We start from the raw sequence: 27729 nt of genomic DNA on the forward strand, positions 1-27729 counted from the left end.
GTGCTAATATAGGAACACCACTGGGCTATTAGAATTAATTATACATCTAAAGCACTTAAAACAGCATGCACAAGAAGTGTTCTCCAAGTCTTTGCTCTTACTGTTAGGTGCTGTCTTACAAGACAGCCCATATCATCTTCTGTTAAAAAAAATTCTTTTTTAAGATTTGTTGTAATAACAGTCTTACCAAATAGTGCTGATTTAAAACAATGAGTGTTCTGGTCTTTTCTAACTCTTATCACAAACAACTGTTTTAAATAATTTTTACCAGGCTTTCCCCTCCCGTCTCTTTTAACCTGTAAATTGGTTTTTTGTGTGTGAGTTGCCATAATCTGTATACTGCTTATCTTTTATGCAGTATTGCAGTGTTGTATCTCATTGTTTTAAGAATTTCCTGATATTTGAAGGGCACCTGGGTAGCTCAGTTGGTTAAGCCTCCGACTTCGGCTCAGTTCATGATCTCATGGTTCCATGAGTTTGAGCCCTGCGTCAGGCTCTGTGCTGACAGCTCAGAGGCTGCTTCAGAATCTCTGTCATCCTCTCTTTCTCTGCCCCTCCCCTGCACAAATGCACGTGCTCACTCTCTGTCTCTCAAAAATAAACATTTAAGGGTCACCTGGCTGGCTCAGTTGGTTAGGCGTCCAACTTTGGGCTCAGGTCATGATCTCTTGGTTCGTGGGTTCGAGCCCAATGTCAGGCTCTGTGGTGATAGCTCCAATTCTTTGTTATTTTGATTGGGCCTGTTAAGTCTTTTCCTATGAGTTAATTGAGAATTTTCTGAAAAGTGAAATCAAATCAAATTTTATTTTTATACCTTTTATGAATTTCTCCAAATGTTCTCTATTTTTTATAATCTATTATAACCATAGATATCTATTAATCAGTATAAGTGCTAACATAAGAAATTTAAGAATGTATGCTGTCTTGTATAAATTTTTGAATATGAATTATACCAAAAAGTTATTAAGCCAAAAATAGTACCTTTGTGGTTAAGAGCAAGGGAGCTTGAAGTTTAAGTTTTTCTAACAGATGTGAATTGCTGTTATTTAAAAAAATTTTTTTAACGTTTTTATTTATTTTTGAGACAGAGAGAGACAGAGCATGAACGGGGGCAGGGCAGAGAGAGAGGGAGACAGAGAATCAGAAGCAGGCTCCAGGCTCTGAGCCATCAGCCCAGAGCCCGACGCGGGGCTCGAACTCATGGACCGTGAGATCGTGACCTGAGCCGAAGTCGGACGCTTAACCAACTGAGCCATCCAGGCGCCCCAACTGTTATTTAAAAAACTGACTTGGAGGGGTGCCTGGGTGGCTCAGTCAGTTGAGTGACCGACTTCAGCTCAGGTCATGACCTTACGGTTTGTGAGTTCAAGCCCGACGTTGGGCTCTGTGCTGACAGCTCAGAGCCTGGAGCCTGTTTCGGATTCTGTGTCTCCCTCTCTCTCTGCCCCTCCCCCACTCATGCTCTCTCTCTGTCTCAGAAATAAACATTAAAAAAATTTTTTTAAAAACTGACTTGGAAATATACTTAGCTACAGGCCTATTTAGACCTAAAGTAATCTTTTAACTTTTTATTGTAGTATGTATAATTTAGTTGATGAGAAAAATAACCCATTAAGAATAAGGTTATTAAATGTAATTGATGATTTCTTTTCAATGTAATACCTTTCCCCTTTCGTATTTTAGCATCAAGAATACTTTATAGCACAATTATAATTATAAATGTCAAAGAAATTTAAGAGTTTATTCATAATAACACAAATGTTCTTTTTTTTTTAACTTTTGAATTAGATCATAGAAAATTCTGTACTATCCATTGCACTGGTTACTTGAGAAGCTGGCCTCCAAATATTGTTGGAATGGAAGAAGAAAAGGACAGTAAGAAAGACAGTAGTAATTTTACCTGCCTTGTTGCCATTGGAAGGTTACATCCATATATTGTACCACAGAACAGTGGAGAGATTAAAGTGAAACCAACTGAATTTATAACCCGGTTTGCAATGAACGGGAAGTTTGTCTATGTGGACCAAAGGTGAACATTTATTTATTGCCATAATGATTAGCATTCAATGGGATACTTAAGGCTATTAAAGATGTACCTTGATAGTACTGCTAGATTGTTAAGGCTTCAGAACAGGAAATAAGTTTAAATGAAAAAAGAATGTGGATATGTGCATAATTTTGTTCAAGTCAAAAAATAAACTTGGAATATTTCTGAGCCAGTGGTGCAGAAACTGAGCATGGTCTGTGGCCACAATTTTATTGGTGAATGGTAAAAAGAGTCTACCCTGGGCTGGGGGGGATGTCCATTCTAGCCTGGGTCTAGGGCAGCCAAAGGGGGGGCCTGGTGATGCATATGGCTTACTCATCCCCTGTCACTTTCCCACTATTGTGACTGTATGTGGACCTACAGTCTCTGGAAGGGAATGCATTCACCAATCTGAAGTTTATTTTCGATTTTAAAACCAGGGCAACAGCAATTTTAGGATACCTGCCTCAGGAACTTTTGGGAACTTCTTGTTATGAATATTTTCATCAGGATGACCATAGTAATTTGACTGACAAGCACAAAGCAGGTAGGCATTGAGTAGGGTAATTTTTTTGGTACTTTTTAATTATAGCTTCAACTCATTTTTCATCCCTGTGAAATCTGAAACTTGAATTAACCCTCAAGGGATTGATTTATGTAACAGTAGACCGTTATGCTGATTATTATCCTTTCTTGTTAAGTTCTACAGAGTAAAGAGAAAATCTTTACAGATTCATACAAGTTCAGAAAGAAAGATGGCTCTTTTGTAACTTTAAAAAGCCAGTGGTTTAGTTTCACAAATCCTTGGACCAAAGAACTGGAATATATTGTGTCTGTCAACAATTTAGTTTTGTAAGTAACTTTTATGTTGTTAAGACCTTTATGTTGATTTCAAATAAGTGTCATGTCTTTTCTTGTCTTGCTAAACCATTAAAGTTGCATGATCATCTGGCTTTATAACTTCAGTACATACTTTTTGTAATTCATTCACTGTTGATTGGCGTTACTTCTCAGAATTAGGATGAAAGTTTTCCCTTTTGGAATACATTTCTTTTTGCTTGGTATAAAATGTGATAGTAAATGCATTTAAGTTCTTTCTTCCTACCTTTCATGGCCTTGTCATGACCTTCCAATAAATGATGTGGTTGTAGCTTTCAACTATATATCATCGTAAGAAATTGTTTTGTCCCACAGATCATTTTTATAGACATCTTCTAAGCCTGAGGTACTACAACATGTGATTGTGTAGGAATATTTGGCCGAGGGATAAGCACAAATCCAGCCTAAGCACTGCTTGCCAAACCATGGCTATGTCTGTGTCAGCTAACTTAAAGGAAGAACAACTTTCCCTGCTTTGCTTAATAGGATAGCATAGCCCATTTTAAGTATCATTATTTTTCTGTAAGTTTTTCATTGTAATTGCTGTAACATTAACCCAATTCTGTTTCCTGATCTACTATACTTAGGTTTTTAAAAGGCCCCCAAAGCTTGGCATTCCAGCACTATCCCCTGTTTATCATTCTAATAATCCTTGCCTTCTTATCATTAGTATACAAACCGAGAGTTTGTAACTGAGAAAATGTACCTTATAGGGTAATAGGACATTTAGCAAATGTCCTGGTACTTAGCACATAAATACTTTGATCTCTAGTGGTGACATTAACAATAAGTATATATAAAACAAAAAGGTCAAGAACTAATAAAGCCACTACATTAAAGCTCTACTTATTTAACAATTTCCTTCACCTAAAAAAAAAAATCACCTATGGTGTTTCTTCATTCTAGGGGACATAGTGAGGTTAGAGAAGCATCGTTACTTCCTTGCAGCTCTCAATTATCAGAAGGTAAGCTTGGTTTTAAATGATGGGGATTTATTACTAGGAGTGTTGTTATTGTTACCATCTTTTTCTGTCTTGGAGAGGGAAAGATTTCAAGGTAATATTGCAAAGACTTGTAGGGCTAAAGTTATCCTCTTTAGAATTTCTACAATTCTTTGATTACCCTTCCATTATACTCTTACACTGTATTGCAATTAGTTGTTTGTTCATCTGGTCTGCCCCTTGATCGAGTTCTTCAAGAGTAGGAATGGTATTTTATCCATTATCTATCTAGTGGCTAGCATAGTTCCTTGTAGTTTGTGGCACTCAATACATATCTGTTGAGCAAATTAATGAAAAGTATTAATGGGGAGTTTTTGCTTATCTTGGTTTTTCACCACAGGAATATTTTATTCTATTACTTGTATAAATAAAAACAGAAATATGAAGGAATATTAAAAATAAAGCAGTATTACTCTGGCTTCAGTGTGGAGATTAAAATGGGAAGGAACTGTCTGTGCTCAAGGGTTACAGGTCATGATTATACCCTCAATGATGTTCTACACATTTGACTCCTATCATTCTTCATACACGTCTTAAGCCATCATGAGTTATGTTTGTAATGCAAGCATAAATATTTCTAATATTTTAGGATGTAGCTAGTCTGTTTCTTTTAAAAAGGAAAATGGGAAATGTATTTGAATTGAGATAAACATATTAACCAAAGTTATACATAACTTTTTAGAAGTCTTCAATTGGATTTTCCCTTTTGTTATTATTTAGAATCCTCAAAACCATCTTATATTAATGTACCTGGAATGTCTACTGGAATAGTACTTGGCCCTGGTAGTATTGGAACAGATCTTGTAAATGAAGCCCTGGACTTACAAAGGTAATGTTTTATTGCTGCAAATATCTTCACAAGTAAAATTATTATACTTATAAAACCAGTAGTCAAAAATCAGTAAGTTTCCTATATTCAAACAATAACCAGTTCAATAACATAATGGAAGAGAAGATCATTTTTATAGTAGCAACAAAAAAAGGTTAAGTATTATATGGGGCACCTGGGTGGCTCAGTTGGTTAAGCGGGCCAACTTCAGCTCAGGTCATGATCTCATGGTTCGTGGGTTCCAGCCCCATGTCAGAGCTCTGCTGTCAGAGCCTGCTTGGGATTCTCTCTCTCCCTCCTCTCTTTCTGCCCCTTCCCCCCTCAAAATAAAGAAATAAACTTAAAAAAATAAAAACTATAAGAAGTGTATCAAGAACACAGGTATGGATTTTTATAATCTTAGTTTAGAAACTCCTTTCTAAACATCACAAAAAACCTATAATTCATAAAGAAAAAAGTTAATTATATAAAAACTCAAAACTTAAGCATAATAACCATTCTGAAAAAGGTAAATAATAAATTGCAGAAAATGTGTGTTTCAGGTGATAAAATGAATATATCTTACTATAGAAGTTTGATAGTATAACATTATTAAACTTCATTTAAACTTTATAAATAAACTTTATAACTTTATTAACCTTTATTTATATTAAAGTTTATATAGGGTATAAATAATAAAGTTATTAAAGAATTTTTTTTAATTTTATTTTTTTTAACTGAAGTGTAATTTTTTTTTCAATATATGAAATCTATTGTCAAATTGGTTTCCATACGACACCCAGTGCTCATCCCAAAAGGTGCCCTCCTCAATACTCTTCACCCACCCTCCCCTCCCTCTCACCCCCTATCAGCCCTCAGTTTGTTCTCAGTTTTTAAGAGTCTCTTATGCTTTGGCTCTCTCCCACTCTAACCTCTTTTTTTTTTTCTTCCCCTCCCCCATGGACTTCTGCCAAGTTTCTCAGGATCCACATAAGAGTGAAACCATATGGTATCTGTCTTTCTCAGTATGGCTTATTTCACTTAGCATCACACTCTCCAGTTCCATCCACGTTGCTACAAAGGGCCATATTTGATTCTTTCTCATTGCCATGTAGTACTCCATTGTGTATATAAACCACAATTTCTTTATCCATTCATCAGTTGATGGACATTTAGGCTCTTTCCATAATTTGGCTATTGTTGAGAGTGCTGCTATAAACATTGGGGTACAAGTGGCCCTATGCATCAGTACTCCTGTATCCCTTGGGTAAATTCCTAGCAGTGCTATTGCTAGGTCATAGGGTAGGTCTATTTTTAATTTTTTGAGGAACCTCCACACTGTTTTCCAGAGCGGCTGCACCAGTTTGCATTCCCACCAACAGTGCAAGAGGGTTCCCGTTTCTCCACATCCTCTCCAGCATCTATAGTCTCCTGATTTGTTCATTTTAGCCACTCTGACTGGCATGAGGTGATATCTGAGTGTGGTTTTGATTTGTATTTCCCTGATGAGGAGCGACGTTGAGCATCTTTTCATGTGCCTGTTGGCCATCTGGATGTCTTCTTTAGAGAAGTGTCTATTCATGTTTTCTGCCCATTTCTTCACTGGATTATTTGTTTTTCAGGTGTGGAGTTTGGTGAGCTCTTTATAGATTTTGGATACTAGCCATAACCAATTTTTAAAAAGAGCTTGCGGAATAAAATAAGTAGTAAAGAATTTGGAGAGTAGACTAGAAAAATTATAAATGGCCAAAAAACTTCAACAATTGCTCACCCCTCCCCACACAGTTAAAAATATATACAGCTGGCCCTTGAACAGTATGGCAGTTGGGGATATCACCCCTCACAGTCAAACATCCGCGTATAACTTCTGACTCCTCCAAAGGCTAACTACTAATAGCCTACTGTTGACTAGAAGCCTTACCAATAACATAAATGGTCAATTAACACATATTTTGTATGTTAGATGTATTGTATACTGTATTCTTACAATAACATATGCTAGAGAAAAGAAAATATTCAGAAAAATCATAAAGAAGAGATTTTGTTCCAAGGGGGTGATGTTAGAAGACCCTGAACTCACCTCCTCCACAGACACACCAAATCTACACCTATTTATAGAGAAGTTTCTCCTGAAGAAGAGCAGAGGGCTGACTAAACAGCTTCTGCACAATTGAAGATACAGAGACCACATAAAGAATAGCGAGAGAAATAGAGACTCAGCAACAAAGGGAATCCTCACCCTTGACACTGCAAACAGCAGTGAGAAGGGATACTGTGAGCAGATCATCTGCTGTGGGGCACATAAAAAAAGTCATGGGTTAAAAGGTCAACTAGATATACAGGAACCAGCCGAGAACTCTGTCAAATAGCAGGGGAACTGCTGGAACTTTGTCCAGGTCAGAGGGGATGGTGGCCGCAGTTTATATTTCCCCTCCACCTTGAGAGTGTGGATGGAAGCAGGGTTCGGCATTCTGGGTGGCCTAATGCTTCAGTGAGCCCCATGCCCCGAGCCCACACCAGCCCTGCTGTACCACCAAGGTTGTCCCAGTATAACACATGCCAGAACACACCTGGTCGGTGCTCACTACAGCTGCAGCTGTCTTGCAAAGCTGACATGGGCACAGAGCAGCCCAGAATACTCTAGACCTGAACCACTTCAGTTCCATATGACTTACTAGGGCACCTCTGGTCCATAGCACTCTGGGGCCACTTGGATCGTGCCTGCGTTAGCTTCAGACACCCTATCAGAATGCCATCTTCACAATGTGCCCCAGGACCCTCAGACTCAGCCCTGCCTTACCTTTAGGTACTCTGCCAGAGCCCCAGGCACCCCCAGCTTACACTGCCCCTTCTCTGCTGTCCTGCCAGGGCACCCTCTGTGCAGAGAGCCCTGAGACTACACTGGCCCATGCCCACATCAGCTCCAGCTATCCCACCAGGGCAGCCCTAGCTCAGAGTGCCCTGGAATCTGCACCCATGCTAGCCACAGCTCTAGCCAGTCAGCGAAAGTCACCAGGCACGTAGTCTACACAGAGGACAACCATACACAAGCCCATTCCTTCAAGTTTGGGAAAAGTAACTGTTCCACTTAATACATAGAAGAAAAAAACAATAAGTTAAAAATGAGAAGACAGAAATGTGTACCAAACAAAACAACAAGACAAAACCCTAGGCAAAAAACTAAATGGAGATAACCAATCTACCTGATAAAGAGTTCAAAGTAATGGGCACCAAGATGCTCACTGGACAAGAGAGAAGAGTGGATGAACTTAGTGAGAACTTCAACAAGTTGACAGAAAATATTAAAATAATCAGAATTAAAGGATACAATGACTTAAATGAAAAGTATAATAGAGGTAATCAGCAGTAAATTAGCAGATGCAGAAGAATGGATCACTAATTTTTTTTTTTAATTTTTTTTTTTTAACGTTTATTTATTTTTTTGAGACAGAGAGAGACAGAGCATGAGCGGGGGAGGGTCAGAGAGAGAGGGAGACACAGAATCGGAAGCAGGCTCCAGGCTCTGAGCTGTCAGCACAGAGCCCGATGTGGGGCTCGAACTCACAGACCGTGAGATCATGACCTGAGCTGAAGTCGGACGCTTAACCGACCAAGCCACCCAGGCGCCCCAATGGATCACTAATTTTGAGAACAAGGTAGTGGAGAGCATCCAAGCTAAACAACAAAAATAAAAATAGAATGAGGACAGGTTAAGGGATCTCTTGGAGAATATCAAGTGAACAAACATTTGCATCATAAGGATCCCAGAAGAAGAAGAAGAGAGAGAAAGGGGCAGAAAACTTATTTGAAGAAATAGTAACTGAAAACTTCCCTAACCTGGGGAAGGAAACAGACATCTAGGTTAAGAAGGCAAAGAAATCCCCAAATAAGATAAACCCAAGAAATCCACACCATGACACTTATCTTTAGTTTTTGACATCTTAAATTGTTAAGAGAGGATTTTAAAAGCAGCAAGAGAGAAGCAACTAGAAACATATAAAGAAAACTCCACAAGGTTATCAGCTGATTTTTCAGCAGAAAATTTGCAGGTCAAGAGGGAGTGGTATGATATATTCAAAGTGCTGAAAGGAAAAAACTACAACTAAGAATATTCTACCCAGGGGTGCTTGAGTGGCTCAGCTGGTTAACCGTCTGACTCTTGATTTTGGCTCAGGTCATGATCTCATGATTCGTGATTCAAGCTCCTCATCAGGCTCTGCACTGACCATACAGTCTGCTTGGGATTCTCTCTCTCTGCCCTACCCCTAGTCTCTCTCTCTCTCTCAAAACAAATAAAGAAACATTTAAGGGGGGGGGGGGTAAGGGATATTCTTTCAGCAAGATTATCATAAGAATTGAGGAGAGGGATACCTGGGTGGCTCAGTCAGTTGCACGTACAACTTTGGGCTCAGGTCATGATCTCATGATTCACGAGTTCAGGCCCCGTGTTGGGCTCTATGCTGACACTCAGAGCCTGAAGTCTGTTTCAGATTCTGTGTCTCCCTCCCTCTCTGCCCCTCCTCCACTCATGATCTGTCTCTCTCAAAAATAAAACAAACATGGGGTGCCTGGGTGGCTCAGTCGGTTGGGCGTCCGACTTCGGCTCAGGTCATGATCTCACGGTCTGTGAGTTCAAGTCCCGTGTCGGGCTCTGTCCTGACAGCTCAGAGCCTGGAGCCTGCTTCAGATTCTGTGTCTCCCTCTCTCTCTGACCCTCCCCCGTTCATGCTCTGTCTCTCTCTGTCTCAAAAATAAATAAACATTAAACAAAAATTAAAAAATAAATAAATAAATAAAACAAACATAAAAAATCTTTAAAAAAATAAGAATTGAGGAGACATAAAGAGTTTCCCAAACATAATTAAAGGATTTCACCACCACTAAACTGGCCTTATGTGCAATGTTGAAGAGAAATTTTTAATCAGAAAAGGCCATAAATAGAAGAAAATTGTGAAAGGAAAAAATTTCACTGGTTAAAAAATACACACAGTAAAGGTAGTAGGTCAATTATATATAAAGCTACTATGATGGTTAAAGAACAAAATTAATAAAATTAATAATATGAACAAATTGGTTAAGGGATACAAAAATTAAAAGGTATAAAATATGATATCCTACGCATAAAATATGAAAGGTGGGAGTAAAAATGTAGTGCTTTTAGGATGTCAAGCTTAAGGGGTGCCTGGGTGGCTCAGTTATTTAGGTGCCCAACCTTGGACTCAGGTCATGATCTCGTGGTTTATGAGTTCAAGCCCTATGTTAGGCTCTGTGCTAACAGTGCAGAGCCTACTTCGGATTCTCTGTCTCCCATTCTCTGTGCCCCTCCCCTACTTGCTCTCCCTCTCTCTCTCAAAAATAAATATTAAAAAAAAATTAGAATGTCAAACTTAAGAGACCATCAACTTCATATAGTATACATTGGATGTTATATGTGAAACTCATAGTAACCGCAGCCAAAAATGTATAAAAGATATGCAAAAAAATTAAGAGAAAGGAATCCCAGCATAACACTAAAGAAAGTCATCAAATCACCAGGAAAAGAGCAAGAAGAAAGAACAAAAAACTACAACAACCAGAAAGGAAGATACAAAATGGCAATAAGTACATACTTATCAATAATTACTTTAAATATAGGGGCACCTGGGTGGGTTAAGCATCTGACTTTGGCTCAGGGCATGATCTCATAGTTCATGAGTTTGAGCCCTGCATCGGACTCTGCTGTCAGGATGGAGCCCACTTTGGATCCACTGACCCCTTTCTCTACCCCTCCCCTGCTCACTCTCTTTCTCTCAAAAATAATCATTAAAAAAATAATAATTTCTTTAAATGTAGATGTTCCAATCAAAAGACATAAGGTGATTCAATAGATAAAAAATTAGAACTATATGCTGCATACAAGAAACTCACTTCAGAGCTAAAAACATACAAACTGAAAGTGAAGGGATGGAGAAAGAGATTACGGAGGCAGAAAAAAAAGGTGCTGGGGTAGTAATACTTCTATTAGACAAAATAGACTTTAAAACAAAGACCATAGCAATAACAAAGAAGGGTGTTACATAATAATAAAGGAATCAATCCAATAAGAGGATATAACGATTGTAAATATCTATTAAACCCCACATGGAAGCACCTAAATATATAAAGAAAATATTAGCAGGCATAAAGGGGAAATTGACAGTAATACAATAATAGTAGGGAACATTAACACTTCACTGACATCAGTGAATGAGAAAACAGTGACTCTAAATGACACATTAGACCAGATGGACATAAAAAAATATATATACAGAATGTCTCATCCCCAAATAGCAGAATACACATTTCTTTTATTTATTTAAAAAAATTTTTTTAATGTTTATTTATTTTTGAGAGATAAAAAGACAGACTGCGAGTGGGTTAGGGGCAAAGAGAAAGGGAGATACAGAAGCTAAAGCAGGCTCCAGGCTCCGAGCTATCAGCACAGTGCCCGATGCGGGGCTTGAACTCACTAGCTGTGAGATCATGACCTGACCCAAAGTCCGACACTCAACTGACTGAGCCACCCAAGCACCCGTTCTTTATTTATTTTTTAATGTTTATTTATTTTTGGGAGAGAGAGACAGACAGACAGACATGTGAGCAGACAGAAAGGAGGGGAAGAGAGAGAGAGAGGGAGACACAGAATCTGAAGCAGGCTCCAGGCTCTGAGCGGTCAGCACAGAGCCCGACACTGGGCTCAAACTCACAAACCGTGAAATCATTACCTGAGCCAAAGTTGGAGGTTTAACCTACTGAGCCAGCCAGGTACCCCAGAATACACATTAGATGCACATGGAGCCTTCTCAAGTATAGATTACATGCTGGTGCACAAAAGAATTCTCAATAAATTTAAAGAAATTAAAATTATATCAAGCATCATTTCTAACTACTACAATATGAAAGTAGAAATCAATTACAACAACAAAACCCTGGAAAAAACACAAACTCATGGAGGCTAAACAATGTGCTCAACAAGTGGATCAATGAAGAAATGAAAGAGGAAATTAAAAAATAACTAGAAACAATAGAAAATGGAAACACAATAGTTCAAAATCTTTGGGATACAACAAAAGTAGTTTTAAGAAGGAAGTTTATAGTGATACAGGCCTACCTCAAGAACCAAGAAAAATCTCAAACAATGTGACTTTACATGTAAAGGAACTAGAAAAAGGCAAAATCCAAAGTTGGTAGAAGGAAGGAAATAATAAAGACTAGAGTGGAAATAAATGAAATAGAGACTAAAAAAAAGCAAAAAAGCAAAAAACACAAAAAGATCAGCAAAGCTAAAAATTGGTTCTTTAGAAAGATAAACAAAATTGATAAATCTTTAGCCAGACTCATCAAGAAAAAAGAGAGGACTCAAAATCAGAAATGAAAGAGAAGTTGCAACCTACACTACAAAGGAATATAAGAAACTACCATGAAAAATTGTATGCCAACAAATTGAATAATCTGGAATAAATAAATGCCTAGAAATATACAGTCTTACAAACTGAATCAGGAAGAAACAGAAAATCTGAACAGAGCCATTACCAGTAATAAAATGGAATCAGTGATCAACAAAATCCCAACAAACAAAAGCCCAGGACCAGATGGGTTCCCAGATGAATTCTAACAAACATTTAAATATAGTGTTTTGAAATTTAATTTGTTTAGAACAATTAGTTACATCATGAGCAGCACCCCATAATCAATTACATTAGTATTTATGCTTTGAGAAGTATTTACAGATTAAATGGTAAAACGTCTGGGAGGAGAGGAGAGGAGTTTGGGGTGTATACATTAAATAAGATTTAGAAAAGAATTATTGATCTTTCGTTGTATTATCTACTTTTATATCTTTTGGAAGTGTTCCATAATGAAAGTTTAAAGATCTATTTCTGGAGTGAATTGTTACAAATACTAGGAGGGCAGAGTAGGATAAAATATTAGCTTCATATCAGGTCAGACTTGGCCAAGTTCAGATCAGTTCTAATTTTGCTGCCAAATAAATTATGGGAAATCTTTCAGTGTTCAAAGCCTTTTTGATTTTGGAATTGTAGAGAAGGGTCCTAAAACCTCACAATATAGAACAATACGGAAATTTGTTCAGACTAGTTACTTCTCCTATTTGCAACTAGGCATGGGGGTGGGTGGGTAGGAGACAAACAAGGGGGAAGAAATTTTTGCTTTTTATTTTCTACCTGTTCATACAGTTTAATTTTCATATTAAAAAGTTTACATTGAAAAAAACTCAGACATTTGTCATGTGACTACTGTCTGCCCAATTTTATTGAATATTGAATACTTGCAATGTGCTATATACTTTTAAGAATTGAAAGTATTATGAAACATATGCACTAGAATATGCATATGACCCATCATACATTTTGATCATAAATCTCTTAACACTTAATATGTAAAACTGAAAGTACTATATAGTATATTATTAAATGCTTGAGTGTGTAATTTGTACATTCTTGGCATTTAATCCTATACTGAGTTTCACTATAGGATCCAGGTTTCCTTCTAAATGTAAGATTTTACAACTAAATGGCTTAAGTACTGAAAACAATTGTATCAGTAAAAAGCATTTTCTTTTTTAATTGTGGCAAAACATAAAAAGCTTAACATTCCTAAGTTTATAGTTGAGTAGCATTAAGTACATTTGCATTGTCATGTAATCACCACCACTATCCATCTCTAGAACCTTTTACCTTGCAAAACTGAAACTCCCATTAAACAACAACTTCCCATTTCCCTCTTCCCTGAGCCCCTGGCAACCACCATTCTACTTTGTCTCCATGAATTTGACTGCTCTAAGTAGCTCTTCTGAATGAATCATATAATTATTTGTCCTTTTGTGAATGATTTCTTTCACTTAGCATAATGCCTTCAAGGTTTAAGCAGGTTGCAGCATGTGTCAGAACTTCCTTGTAAGGCTGAATAATATTTCACCGTATATATATGCCACATTTTCTTTATGCATTAATCTGTGGATCCCTGTGTTGCTTCCACCTTGTGGCTATTATGAATGTGGGTATACAAGTATCTGTTCTAGTCCCTGCTTTCAATTCTTTTGCATATGCACCCAGAAGTAGAACTGCTGAATCATATGGTGATTGTATTTTAAATTTTTTGAGGAACCACCATTCTGTTTTCCATAGCAGTTGTACCATTGTACGTTCTTACCAGCAGTGCACAAGTTTTCTAGTTTCTCCACATCCTTGCCAACACTTGTTATTTTCTGTACATTGATAGTTCTCTTGATGGTTGCGAGGTGGTAGCTCGTTGTGGTTTTGATTTGTATTTCCCTAATGATTAGTGATTTTGAACATCTTTTCATGTGCTTATTGGCCACTTGTAGTCCTTTGGAGAATTATTTATTCAGGTCCTTTGCCCAGTTTTTCACCAGGCTGTTGGTTGTTGAGTTGTAGGAGTTCTTTAAGTATCCCGGATATTAACCCCTTATCAGATATAGGGTTGGTAAATATTTTTTCCCCTCTCCGTGGGTTGCCTTTTCACTCTGTTCATAGTTTCCTTTGATATACAAGATTTTTAAATTTTGATGTGACCCAGTTTTGTTTTGGTGTTTTGACACCATCTAAAAAATGATCACCAAATTCAATGTCATAAGGCTTTTCCCCTGTTTTCCGCTAAGAGTTTTCTAATTTTAGGTCTTATGTTTAGGTGTTGGTCCATTTTGAGTTAATTTTGTGTACGGTACAGGGTAGGGTCCAACTTTCTTCTTCATGTAGCTATCCAGTTTTCCCATGTCATCAGTTGAAGATTATCCTTTCCTCCATTGAATGGTCTTTAGAGCCCTGCTGAAAATCATTTGACCATAGATGCTGGAAGGGCACTTGAAGAAAAGTGGAACTTGAGCCACACATTGACAACTGAATACCATTAGAATGTCTAGGAAGCAGTGGGGAGGGTGTTTATCCATGGAGGCACCACAGCCAATGCATAGAGATAGGTAGGAGAAAGCATGATGGTTTCAGCATAACAAGGAGTTTGTGAGAGAAGTTGGGTTGCTGAGCAGTGGGGAGTTTTAACCAAGGAGAGGTCACATGGTGAAGGGACTTAAATAGCAGGTTTCTGCCCAGGTGACTAATATGAAGCTGTATTTTAGATTAATGTGGAAATGAAGTCCAGGGACGGGGGTGTATCTTTAACCTAAGGCTAATTGAACAAGTGGTGGTTTTAAATAATGAACTATAGAATGAGAAACCAGCAAAGCTATTTACATGGGCTGTCCTATGAAAAATCCCCAAGACAGGTCACTGATTTTTTTTCACTTGTGTTTTATACCTAATTCATTTCATTCCTGCGTTTTAATTTCTTCCTCTATAATTTCTTGTCAACTAGTTTTTTGACAATAAAGACAAAGTTATGCTAATGCCATTATGAATTTCACATAATCGAGCACTTAACTTTATATGATACTGTCCAAGTTTTGAAGAGACTAATATTGTCATATTGTCTTGAAGAGATTTATGACTAAAGCATATGATTTTGTTTGTGTTGTTTTATGTTTCATTGATTTTGTACCTGGGGATGACTTATTGTAGTAAAAATGTGACCATTTTTCACTTAAAATAAAGGTTGTGGGATGTTAGGAAATCTTTCTTTACTCTCAGCTCTGTTGTCTATAAGGAACTGATAAGGAACAGATTCTTTATGTGAATGCCTATTTTGAACTGTATTACTATTCAAACTTTGCCACATGCTATATTAAGACAGGCAACATGACTTACCTAAGAGCTCTTACCCTCGGAGTTTTAGGTTTCTATTTACCACAGGCTACTTTTCAGCAGCCCATAGTAAAAAGTAAGTATGGCACTGAACAAATTAGTCTAATTGTGAAAACTGTCATGACATTCACTCTCCTGTTTTTCACTGTATTTTTATCAGTAGATTATGCATTTGGAGGAGAAAATTACCTTATACATAGAGAAAAATTTTATGTGTCACTTTTTAAAGGTTACAGTCTTCTTCCTCCCTTGAGGACTCAAGGCCAGCAGATTTAATGAAAGATTCTCACACTATAAACTACAGGAAAGTAAGTACGGTAAGTGTTAATATTCATGAAATATTATTTCTTTTGAGAAAAGATGCCGTCCTGTAAAAATAAACTCTTTCCATGGATTTTAAGAGGCAACATAGAATAGTGGCTGACAGCATACTATCTGGATCTGAGTTGTGACTCAGACATTTATTGCTGGGCAACCACAGGCTTGCTATTTAAACTCTGCGCCTCAATTTCCTCATCTGTTAAGTAGGGATAATAATAGCACCGAACTCTGGAGTGGTGTGCAAATGAAGTGATTTTATGCAAAAACAAACAAAAACTTAACAGTGACTGGTACACAACCTGTGACCAATAAATGCTAGCTATTAATGTTATTTTAATGGGTTCTAATTCAGTGGATTAAATGTACTCCTTATGGTGTGGGGAAAAATTACTATAAGCTACTATTTAATTCAATTTAACATATACTAGCTATTTGAAATGCATGGTTACATTTACAAAATTGATTAAATGTAGTCCTAAATATCTGGAGGACCCATCTACAATATAATTCTAATGTATCCCAGACAACAAAAAGATCTAAAGTGGGACTATAAACTAAGCGGTATAAAAATATAAGAGAAATCTGACCAGAAATTGAAAAAATGTCTTTATACACATGTCCTAAGTCTTTCAGTCTAGTATTTAAGTTTTACTCCTACATTTAGCAAATGTTTATTAAGTACCCCTTTTTTGCCAGACAATAAGCTAGAAGCAGGGAGTTACGGCATTCCAACATAATCTCCAAGTAGTGTGCATTATATAGACTTTCATAGATCAAATTCACCAACTTAATAAGAAAGTGTAGGTAAATGAAGTATTTTTTTTCACCGAGCATTACTGCATTTATTGAGTGTTCAAAATAAGGTTTTAGAAACAATACATTGCTTAAGGGTATTTATATAGGTGCTAAAATTATAAAAGTAACAAGAAAATCAACATAAAACTCAAGACTGTGGTGACTTCAGCAGAAGAGAAAAGGAGATGTGATCGGAGGGCAATTGCCAGGCTAATAAAGTGTCAGTAATATTATATTGGTAAATGATGTATATTGATAAGCTACATTAAATATTGAATTGTGGGGCGCCTGGGTGGCTTAGTCAGTTTAAGCCTCTGACTTTGGCTCAGGTCAGGTCATGATCTCATGGTTCCTGAGTTCGAACCCTGTGTTGGGCTCTTTGCTGATAGCTCAGAGCCTGGAGCCTGCTTCAGATTCTGTGTCTCCCTCTCTCTCTGCCCCTCCCCTGCTTGCTCTCTCTCTCTCTCTCTCTCTCTCAAAAATAAACAAACATTAAAAAAAATTTTAAATACATTCAATTGTTTGGCTTGTAACTCTGCAACAATATGAAAACTTGTTGGTAAAAGCCTCTAGTTTAATCCATTTCCCACTCCAAAGCACTATTTCCCATTGTAGTTTCATGTGCGATAGTTTTATGATCATTTTCTTAAAAAAAAAAATAGCTTTTCCTCCTTAATCCAAAACTTGTCCTTATAACATGTACATTCAGTTATTGTTATAAAGAATGTGGACCCTGGCGTCAGGTGGATGGGTTAGAATAATGGCCCCAACACTCTGGGCAAGCTTTAGCCCTCAGATTTCTGATCACAACGTTTGAGACACGAAAGGAGAGGCTGCTTGTGGGGTCCTGGCACATAGTACTGGGCAGATGCAGGCTGTCATACTGATGATGGCAGTGATGGCACTGCCATCAGGCCCACATCCGACCATTGCTAAGAGGTCATTATTTCACTCAAGTAGGAGCCTTACTATTTATTATCCTGTCTTTTCAGATGTCAAATAAGGAGCCGATTCCACGAAATCCTTCTGAAATAGGGGAGCCAGAGGCTCCAAGGCAAAACCACAGTGCTGTTCCTTCCCATAGTCACGAGCCACTCCTTGGTAGGTTTTCTTTGGCAACCACCCACTGTCTTAGTTTACCTAACACTTTCTTAATCATTATATTTTCAGACTTAGGAGACTTCTAGAGAAGCAAATAGCTAAAACTAAGATTTTTTTCAAAATCCTAAATGCAATAAATCACACTCTTGACTTTAAGGTGTATGCTACCTAATGCACCTGTCATTGTAAGTTCAGTTATTAACTGAATCAGTTATGGGTATCGTTAACACATGCCATTTAGGTAAAACTAAGGTACTTATATCTAGGGAAAAAACGTCCATTCCCAAGAATAAGAACTTTTGAATGATACCAATCACGAAGTGTTTAAGATGTAATTATTCATTTTAACTATGTTTATGCAGACTCAAATCAAGTATACAGTTTTATACCATACATAACTAACATTGATCTACTAGAAACGTATGTTAAAGAGAATCAAAGAACTTGAAAGAAAACGAACATCAGCTTCATGCAGAGCCACATATTCATCATCTCAAATTGTATTGTACTTTGAAAAATTTCTAGAAAACTTTGGCTAATCTGTAGCTGTGTGTTAACCTATAATCTCTAGAACCTTTTCCTTGTATCTAACTTATAACTCATTTCTATGGTTTCTTATTTCCTTTTTCAATAAAAATCTGGGCATTTCCCCTTTTATAACATTTTCAGATTTTTGGAAGAGGATGCTTTTGTATCCATCTTCTCATTCAGATTAAACAAATACAAGGCATTTTTTCCTTGGCATTTTCACAAGGCATCAGATTAAAGTTAAATCTATCCTTCCAGGCTCTATACATACACATGCATGAATTCTGGCCCCTAGCTTCCAACTGTCTTTTACCACTGTCATTTTCTATTAGAAAATTCATAGACTAGCTCACTTAGGTGTATCAAGTGAGTTATGTGCAATTTCTGTGACAGCACCTTGTTGTAAAAAGAGGTGGCCCATTTAAAAATGTATCAGCCTTCTGCAATTTAAGACAGAGGTTTTGCCTTCAAAATTACATTGTATAGTGTTCTTGCCTTTCTTTTTAGTTTTCTTCAAGTTTTTAATTCAAGTTAGTTAACATACAGTGTTACATTAGTTTCAGGTGTACAATATAGTGATTCAGCACTTTCATACATCACCCTGTGCTCATGATGGCAAGTGCCCTCCTTAATCCCCATCACCTATTTCACCAGTCCCCTTGCCTACTTCCCCTTAGGTAACCATTAATTTGTTCTCTATAATTAAGACTCTGTTTCTTGATTTATATCTCTTTTTTTGCTTGCTTTGCCATTTTTAATGATACTCCTCTTTTAACCTCCAAATGTACTCACGAGTCTGTATTTTAATTTGATAGGCCAAGGTGCCCAGCTGGATTTTGATGCCCTGTGTGACAATGACGACACAGCCATGGCTGCCTTCATGAATTACTTTGAAGCAGAAGGGGGCCTGGGAGATCCTGGGGACATCAGTGATATCCACTGGACACTCTAGCATTTGATTTTCTAACTCTAAAAATTAGGAATGTGATAAAGCATTTCATTTACAAAAAAAAAAAAAAACTGTACAATCTTCTGCTCTGTATTGATACTGTTCTTATCTTTTATTCCTATTAATGGTCTACCAATTTTTATAGATTTGCACCTTTCACAGCAGTATGGGGGAAATGTGAGGTTTCCCTTCACAAAGAATGGCTCAGCGTTTCCTACAGACCCCTTGGCTCAGTGAAATGGCTTAAAACCCACTAGTTGCTGTATTTTTGCTAAAATATTTCTAACCAAGAATATCACATACACCTTGTTTTGGTTTTGTTTTTATTTTCTGATGCAATTTTTAAGTTTGGGGAATTTAATATATTGTGCCTAAGATTCATTTATAATTGATTTATAATAGCAGATTTATGTAAATTGGAACATCACCATTTCCTGTGTATTTCCTTAGTTGAGAATAGGGCTTAAATATTTTAAGAAAACCGAGTACTTGAACATGTAAGAAATGATATAATCGGTGCTCATAATTGTAATGAATACAGTATTCAGTCGTTGTAGACTTGGATACAGGGTATTTATGCTTAGTGAAGCACTTGAGATAGACTTTAAGTGAGATGATTTATTTAAAACTCAGGAAAAAAAAAAAGAAAAGAAAAGCTGGGAGAGTTTCAACTTTGCTTACAGAAGACCTTAGTCCTAGTTCTTGGTAATTAACCTTTGCATGTAAGAATTACTGTTAACATAACCAATCAAGATTTTCATTATATCTAAAACCAGTTTTTGATGCAGTAAAGGTGCTTAGTGAAGGATTAGCCATGGAGGAAAAAAACAAGCCCAGGCAGGATAAATGTCTTGTGTAAAGTCACAATTAAATTCGTATTTTTGAAATGTTTAATGTGTATAAACCAGTTTCTTTATACACATTTGGGGAAGCACTGGTTTCGCTGGTTAAATGATGAATTGACTGACCCAGGAAATAGCTGTGGCCTTCTAGATTAGGCAATTATGGTTACTGTTGCCTGTAGCCAAAGGTAGTTATGTAAAGGCTAAGTATAATTTTGAAACTATGAGGCAATGAGAAAGAATGTAAAAACCAATTTTCTAGCTATAATTACAAATTCGGAGATCATTTTTTAACTAGTAACTGAGAGGTGGCTTAAACTGAGTACAAGAAGAATATTTAAGATAATACATGTATATCTACCTTTTTGAAGATCATAATTTCATTATACTTTATGTTTTAATTGCTCTTTCTAGTTTACCCAGTGTGTTTCCATATATATATATATATATATATATATATATATATATTGTGGCCTTTTTTTTTTTTTTTTTTTTGGTGCCCCACGAATGGAAAGTAAGATAGGCTAGGAAACTAATGGAGAAGCCTGAGGCTCAGTAGGGAATCCAATGCCGTTTTCTTCCTCTAGGTGGTGCTCTACCTTCCAACAGATCTCCCTCAGAGCCTCTCACCAAAACAAAGCATTATTTTGACTCTGCATATTTCTTTAGGCTGTACGTAATAAGTTAGAACTTTTGTCAGACATGTTAATGGTAAACATACCAACAGGCAATAGGCCAAAAGCACATGTTCCCTTCAAGCGGGACAGCCGCAGTGGCCATGTGGGCAACGGTGTATCACCGTGTCCTGCAGCACTTACAGTGTTCCAGCAATATTAGAAGGTCAGCCCCACTCCTGGTTCTGGAACTTGAGACACACTGAGGTTTAGAATAAGCCAAAGAAACCCTATGAGATGAAGGACCTTGGTTTGCAACAGCCTAAGCATGACGGTTCCATCTGAAGAAGCAGGAATGAGTTGCTGTTCTTTAAGTCAGAGGCCTTACCAACATAACATTTTTGTGGGGCTAAACCATTGCAGGTTGGGCGTGGCCTCTAGAGTTGAACTCAGCCAGTGGTAGCAAGATGGGTCACTGTGCTGGATGGCCTTGAAAGTGGAGGGGCTTTATGATGCAAGGATCTGGGAGGCAGAATTTCTAGAAGCGGGCCATTGCTGCCTGGCATAGTAACAGTTTTTCCTCTTTGCAAGAGGAAGGGTTATTCCATAGAACAGTGGACAGATAGCCAATTGAATGCTTTGATCCTTTAATAATCCACTCTAGTATTTTTCTGTAGATCTTGTCCTGGATCCAGAATCCAGTCTATGCAGCGTATGATAGCTGTAGCTCTCCCAAGATTAGTGTTTTCTCCAAAGTGTGTTGCATTTATGTTGAATTGTTGTTAGGAGTGATATTTTTATGGTTTGCCCTATAACTAATCTTTCTCCTATTCATTAATTTCCTGCATTTCCTGCAATTTCAAACATCTGTACATTGAATGAAATCATAAAAAGAGTAATTTTTTTTCTAAGAATTACCTACAATAATGGAGTGGAGTGGGACAAGAGCCTAGAAGCTGAAGAGCCTACTCAGCCTAAATTAAGCTGTGTGACCTCACATAAGCCATTTAAATACTCTGTACCTCAGGCTCCTTGTCTGTACAAGAGGCTTGACCTCTAGGTTTAGTTCCAGTTCTGATTCTGTGATTCTAATCTACAGGACTTGAGTATTAGGGTCAGACTCTAGAACTGTGCAGTCCAGTATGATAGACACAGGCCATGTGTGGCTATTGAGCACTAGAAATGTCACTAATGCAAATTGAGATAGGCTTTAAATGTAAAATGCATACCAGATTTCATACACTTAGTGTAAAAAAGGGAATGCAAAATATCACATTATCAATTTTATAATGGAATGCCTGGCTGGCTCAGCCAGTGGAGCATGTGACTCTTGATCTTGGGGTTGAGTTCAAGCCCCATGTTGGGCGTAGAGCTTCCTAAAAATAAAATTTAAAAATAATATATAAAGGGGCGCCTGGGTGACTCAGTCAGTTAAGCATCTGACTCTTAATTTTCACTCAGGTCGTCACCTTATAGTTCGTGAGTTCGAGCCCCATGTAGGGCTCTACGCTGACAGCATGGAGCCTGCTTGGGATCCTCTTTTTCCCCTCTCTCCCTACCCCTCCCCTGCTTGGGCTCCCCCCCCCCAATAAAATATAAAAAATACATTTTAAAAACCAGTTTTATACTGATCACTTAGACAAGTATTTTGGATATACTGAATTATATAAAACATCAACATTTTACTTTTTACTTTTTTAATGTAGCTACTAGAAAATTTTAAATTACACATATGGCATACATTATATTTCTATTGGACAGTGCTGCTCTAAAACATTTTATTAAATGGATATTATTGAAGTAGACCAAAGGTTATACCATAACTATGATATTTACCTCTAACTGCTATGGCTTAAGGAACAATTGTTTATTGATCCTTGATTTAGTACAAATAACTGAACCTCTATGTGTCAAATTTAAAACTTTTTTGAAACTAGTGAACCTGAAGATGCTATCAGATATTTTATTAGATGATGATAGCCTGAAATCAAACTTGGGGTGTATGTTGACACTCTATTGTAGTCACTAAATTTGGAAATCTGTTGAAAAATTGAAAGGAAATAGAGCATAGAGGCTTTTGGTAAATAAGTGGGATTAAGGTATTTCATTACAGTTTCTTAATGGGAAAGGCTATATTTATTAGTCATATTTTTTGAGGAATTTCTGTAGAGTCTGGGCATAGTAAATGAAATAACCACTACCTAGTTATTGGACCATGTTTAGCAGTGTCATTTCAGATCCTGCTCTAAAGAGATATCTACCACTCAGGTAGGTCATTGTTTGGCTCAGGAATTGGAAATTCAGATTTGCCAAGCAGTTACCGGCAAGGCAGGGAAGCCATAATGGAAAACTGCCATGTGGCCACTAGGTGTCACTTTTCCATTTCTGTAGTGCATAGTTTTCATTAATTTTTCCAAGTTCTATGGGGCCTAGGGGAGGTATTTGTGACTTGTGTTTAGATTAGGACTGTGTCTCTGGTGTGGGCTGTTTTATGAGAAATGCTTTTTAAGAGAAGTCTGGGAAGATGCTTCCCATGTAAGAACTTTGGTTTAAGGAGCTTTCCAGATGTGGCTCCAGTAAAAGATGACTTTAGACTTTAACATGGAATATGCTTTCTGAATTCATTTGAGTGTGTATATGTGTCACTGCTCCTACATTCCTATGCTTAGCTTCGTCTTTTATACAATTTTTACCTCTTTTCCAGTTTACTTGCTCTTGTCTGTATATTAGTATTTTAAAAATTTTGTGGTAATGAAAAGAGTGAAATTAAATATATTTTGTAATAATTACTAGTTTGAAGTTTTTTAAACTTAATATTTAGACCTCTTCCAAAAAAGGTATATCCTTAACTACTTTCTAAAGTGGAAACATAGGGGTGTCTGGGGTGGTTCAGTCAGTTGCGCATCTGACTCTTGATTTTGGCTCAGGTCATGATTCCAGAGTTGCGGGCTCGAGCCCCATGTCGGGCTCTGCGCTGAGCATGGAGACTTCTTGGGATTCTCTTCTAGCTCTCCCTTTGCCCCTCTCCCCTGCTTGTGTTTTCTCTCTCTCTCCTTTCAAATTAAAAAATAAATAAAATGGAAATACAGACAAGAAAATCCACTCTTCTCAAACCACTGGGCAGAGAGATAGATTGAACTACATTACTCTCTGTATATATTTGTGCATGTTTATGAAGATATGCTAACTGCTGTAACCACCTTCTTCCCCATAAGACACTCAGAAGTTCCCAGCACATATTGTTCTTCTACCTGGCAATCTCAATGGAAAGAGAGCTTCTCTATTTCCTAGTAATTCACACAAAAATGTCCATTGCTTGGGCCTTTGGATCAACTTGGTTCACATAGATTTTCCTGTGGCCACCAGGCTGGAGTATACAGATTGGCCAGGTTTTAGTTACATGACCAAACTTGGATTTAAAGGCACCCTTGAAAGGGAAATGATGTCAAAAACAGCCAGCTGCCTAATGGTCTAGGGCCAATGGAAAGAATAGAGACATATGCAGAAAGGGCAATGGAAAACTTGTAATTTATAATAGTTGATGATTTCTGAGAATTGTAGGTTTAGCTATCTGAGTGTGGAGTCTTATTTTTTTATTGTTCTTTGGGGGAATGAGAGGGTAGTGAGGAGTAGCAAGTTGTGTGATGTGTTTTTAACATTGGTCACCTTTTTCGTTTAATACCCAGCCATTAGTTGCTTTGGAAGACCCTGTCTGTTGCTTAAGTGTGTGGTTAGGGATCCATAAAGAGTTGTCTTAAGTTCTTGTCCAGCTGTGTGTCTCTGGCTTAGGATGTATTTTCTTAGGCAGTCCTGGTTCTTAAGCTCACATTTAGGTAGTGTTTTCCATATTTATTCCTGTCCAGGAGGAAATCAGTCCCATTTACCTTGGGAGTAAATACATTATGGTGTTTTTTGCTCTTGGTTTTTGTTTTTTTTCAAAAGACAATGCTAAAATGAGAAACCTAGATTACGGACACATAACTTAATAGAACTCAAAACATCTCATTTACTCCAGCTCCAAATATAAGAAGATCCTGAATTCACCTCCTCTCATGGACAGACCAAACCTACAGTGCAGGAGAGGAGACAGTGAAGCAGGCCTCACAGAGTCCTTGACACTGTTGCATCCTGCCCCATCCTGCCACAATCATAGTCTGCCTTGGCCCAGGATGGATGCTACTGTGGGCTCAGCTGGGCTGCTGGCCCTAACTGTGCTCTGCCTGCTGTGGATCCCTGAGTCTGGCCTGCAGCCTGTGAGCCTGTCTCCATCCCTCTGTGCAAGCCCCTGCCCTAGAGCATGACCAAGATGTCCAACTACTTGCATCACAGTACCAGACTAATGCCATCCTGGCCAATGAGCAGTTTGAAGATCTGCTAGGCACTCCCAAGAGCCCTGATCTTCTCTTCCTGTGCCACGTATGCATCTATCTGCAACATTACTTCCAACAAGAGCACATTACGTTCTGCAAGTTTACGTGCAGGTAGGTCCAGAGGGCTGCAGGCCCATCTTCAGCAAGTACTGCCACCTGTGGTCTGAGAGCCAAGCCTACAAGGAGCTGCCGTTTATGACCAGGGTGTGTGCATCTTTCATAAGGCCATCATCGCTGTGGATGGAGTGAATTTTCCTATGGATCCTAGTAATGGAAACTGTAGAGGGGCAAGCAGTGGATGCTGAAAATGTAAACCTATTAGGCTACACAGAACATCTAGTTTCAAAACAATTATAACTATGTCATACAGGCTAAAGTTAAGAGATAAAGACCAAACGCTGTGGTGTGACTACAGTAGTTGAGGTGAAGGAGATTTTAAAGACTTCTCTAGTAATCATTCCAAGCACACCATTAACCTTCACACCAATTTCTGGCTGCCTATGTCCTCATTGATATTAATAGGCAGTAAATCATTATGGCTTATTATGGTGAGTGATGCCCCAAGATTAGTCTTGGTGAAAAGTTATATTGCTGAGAAATGGAAAGATCATCTTGGCAAAAAAAAAAAAAAAAAAAAAAAAAAGTTAAACACTGGGATATGAAGTTCTGCCATCTTAGAGTAAAAGTGATTCTAGCCATAGTAACTCCTCTCAGAGTCAGACATCTGGCAGGAACTCTAACTCCCTGCAAGCATGCAACTACATCCTGGAATGCAAGGACATTGGTGAGCTTCATGGTAAGACTTGCATTGCTGGACTAGCAAAGGAAAATTGCATGGTTGAACATGATAATCTGTTATTTACCACATAAATCACATGGTAATGGTTATTACCTCTATTTTCTGTTTTCTGCTCTTTTTTCTCTTTCCCTTTTTTGTGGTCTGAGTTCAGATCCTTAAATGCATTATTTGTGTTCTACTTAACAACAATAAACAGAATTATAATGCAAATGTGAAAAGTTAAATGGGAGAATCTTAAAAGCAGCAAGAAAAACAACTTGTTACATACGAGGAAACCCCAATAAGACATAAGACTGTCACCAGATTTTTCACCAGAAACTTTGCAGGCCAGAAGGGAACGGCACAATGTATTCAAAATGCTGAAAGAAAAATAATTCTGCCAATCAAGAATACTCTATCCAGGAAGTGTACCATTCAGAATAGAGGAGAGATCAATAGTGTCCCAAACAAAAGTTGAAGGAATTCATCACACTAAGCCAGCCTTAGAAGAAATGTTCAAGGGGACTCTTTGAGTGGAAAGGAAAGACCATCAGCAAGAGGAAGAACTGTAGGAAGGACCAAAGCAGTAAAATTAAATCCAGCTATAAAAGTCAGTCAAGGATGAAAAGATACTGAACATCACTCATCATCAGGGAAACACAAATTGAAACCACAATGAGACACCACCTCACACCTGTCAAAACAGCTAAAATTAACAACATAAGAAACAACAGATTGGCAAGGATGTGGAGAAAACTCTGGCACTGTTGGTGGGAATGCAAACTGGTGCAGCCACTCTGGAGAACAGTATAGAGGTTCCTCAAGAAACTAAAAATAGAACTACTCTACTATCCAGCAATCACACTATTAGGTATTTACCCAAAGGATACAAAAATACAGATTCAAAGGGGTACATGTACCCCAATGTTTATAGCAGCATAATCAACAATAGCCAAACTATGGAGAGCCCAAATATCCATTGACTGATGAATAAAGAAAATATGATATATACATAGAATGGAATATTACTCAGCCATCAAAAAGAACGAAATCTTGCATTTGCCATGGTGTGGATGGAGCTAGACTGTATTATGCTAAGCAAAAAAAGTCAATCATAGAAACACAAATACCATATGATTTCACTCATATGTGGAATTTAAGAAATAAAACAGATGAGCATATGGGAAGGGAGTAGGATGAGAAGAGAGGGAAACAAATGACAAGAGACTCTTAACAACAGAGCACAAACTGAGGGTTGATGGAGGGAGGTGGGTGGGAGATGGGCTAGATGGGTGATGGGTACTAAGGAGAGCACTTGTTATGATGAGCACTGGGTGTTGTAGGTAAATGATGAATGACTGAATTCTACTCCCAAAACCAATATTGCGCTGTATGTTAACTAACTAAAATTTAAATTTAAATAAAAGGAAATTTTTTTTAAATAAACAATAAATAAAAATTAGTCACAAGGTTCCCAAAATAGAATGATGTAAAGTATGGCATCATGTACATAAAACATGGCAGGAGGTGGTAAAAATTTAGAATCCTTTTAGAATGGGTTCAAACTTAAACAGCCATCAACTTAATATAGACTGTTATATGCATAAGATATTATATATAAACCCAATGGCAACCACAAATCTAAAGCAGGTAATAGATATGCAAAAAGTAATGAGAAGGGAACCCAAGCAAATCACTAAAGAAAACCAACAAACCACAACAGAGAGCAAGAGAAGAATAAAGAACTACAAAAATAACCATAAAACAAGTACCAAATGGCAAGAAGTACATACCTATAATAATTACTTTGAATGTAAATGGACTGAATACACTAATCAAAAAACAGTGGATTACAGAATGGTTAAAAAAAAAAAAAAAGAGCAAAACCCATCTATCTGATGCCTGCAAGAGACTCATTTCAGACCTAAAGACACATACAGAATAAAGGAGAGGAATAAGGACA

General features: G+C 37.5%; 1 protein-coding gene and 1 pseudogene across 1 annotated transcript in view; both read left to right on the forward strand.

Annotated features, from left to right (window-relative positions):
* Positions 1 to 20168, forward strand: part of BMAL2 (basic helix-loop-helix ARNT like 2) — a 125938-nt gene extending 105770 nt beyond the window's left edge. The window contains exons 9-16 of the mRNA XM_049627227.1: positions 1789 to 2029; positions 2467 to 2573; positions 2728 to 2878; positions 3812 to 3870; positions 4627 to 4735; positions 15698 to 15785; positions 17577 to 17685; positions 19029 to 20168. Of these exons, the coding sequence (XP_049483184.1) occupies positions 1789 to 2029; positions 2467 to 2573; positions 2728 to 2878; positions 3812 to 3870; positions 4627 to 4735; positions 15698 to 15785; positions 17577 to 17685; positions 19029 to 19165 (1001 nt within the window). The 3' untranslated portion in view covers positions 19166 to 20168. The remainder of the gene's footprint in view (positions 1 to 1788; positions 2030 to 2466; positions 2574 to 2727; positions 2879 to 3811; positions 3871 to 4626; positions 4736 to 15697; positions 15786 to 17576; positions 17686 to 19028) is intronic.
* Positions 20169 to 24204: 4036 nt separating this feature from the next.
* On the forward strand, positions 24205 to 25858 carry LOC125919825 (secreted frizzled-related protein 3-like; annotated as a pseudogene).
* Positions 25859 to 27729: the final 1871 nt, after the last annotated feature.

This window comes from Panthera uncia, chromosome B4 (genome assembly GCF_023721935.1).
Source record: "Panthera uncia isolate 11264 chromosome B4, Puncia_PCG_1.0, whole genome shotgun sequence".
In the NCBI taxonomy this organism is placed as follows: Eukaryota; Metazoa; Chordata; class Mammalia; order Carnivora; family Felidae; genus Panthera; species Panthera uncia.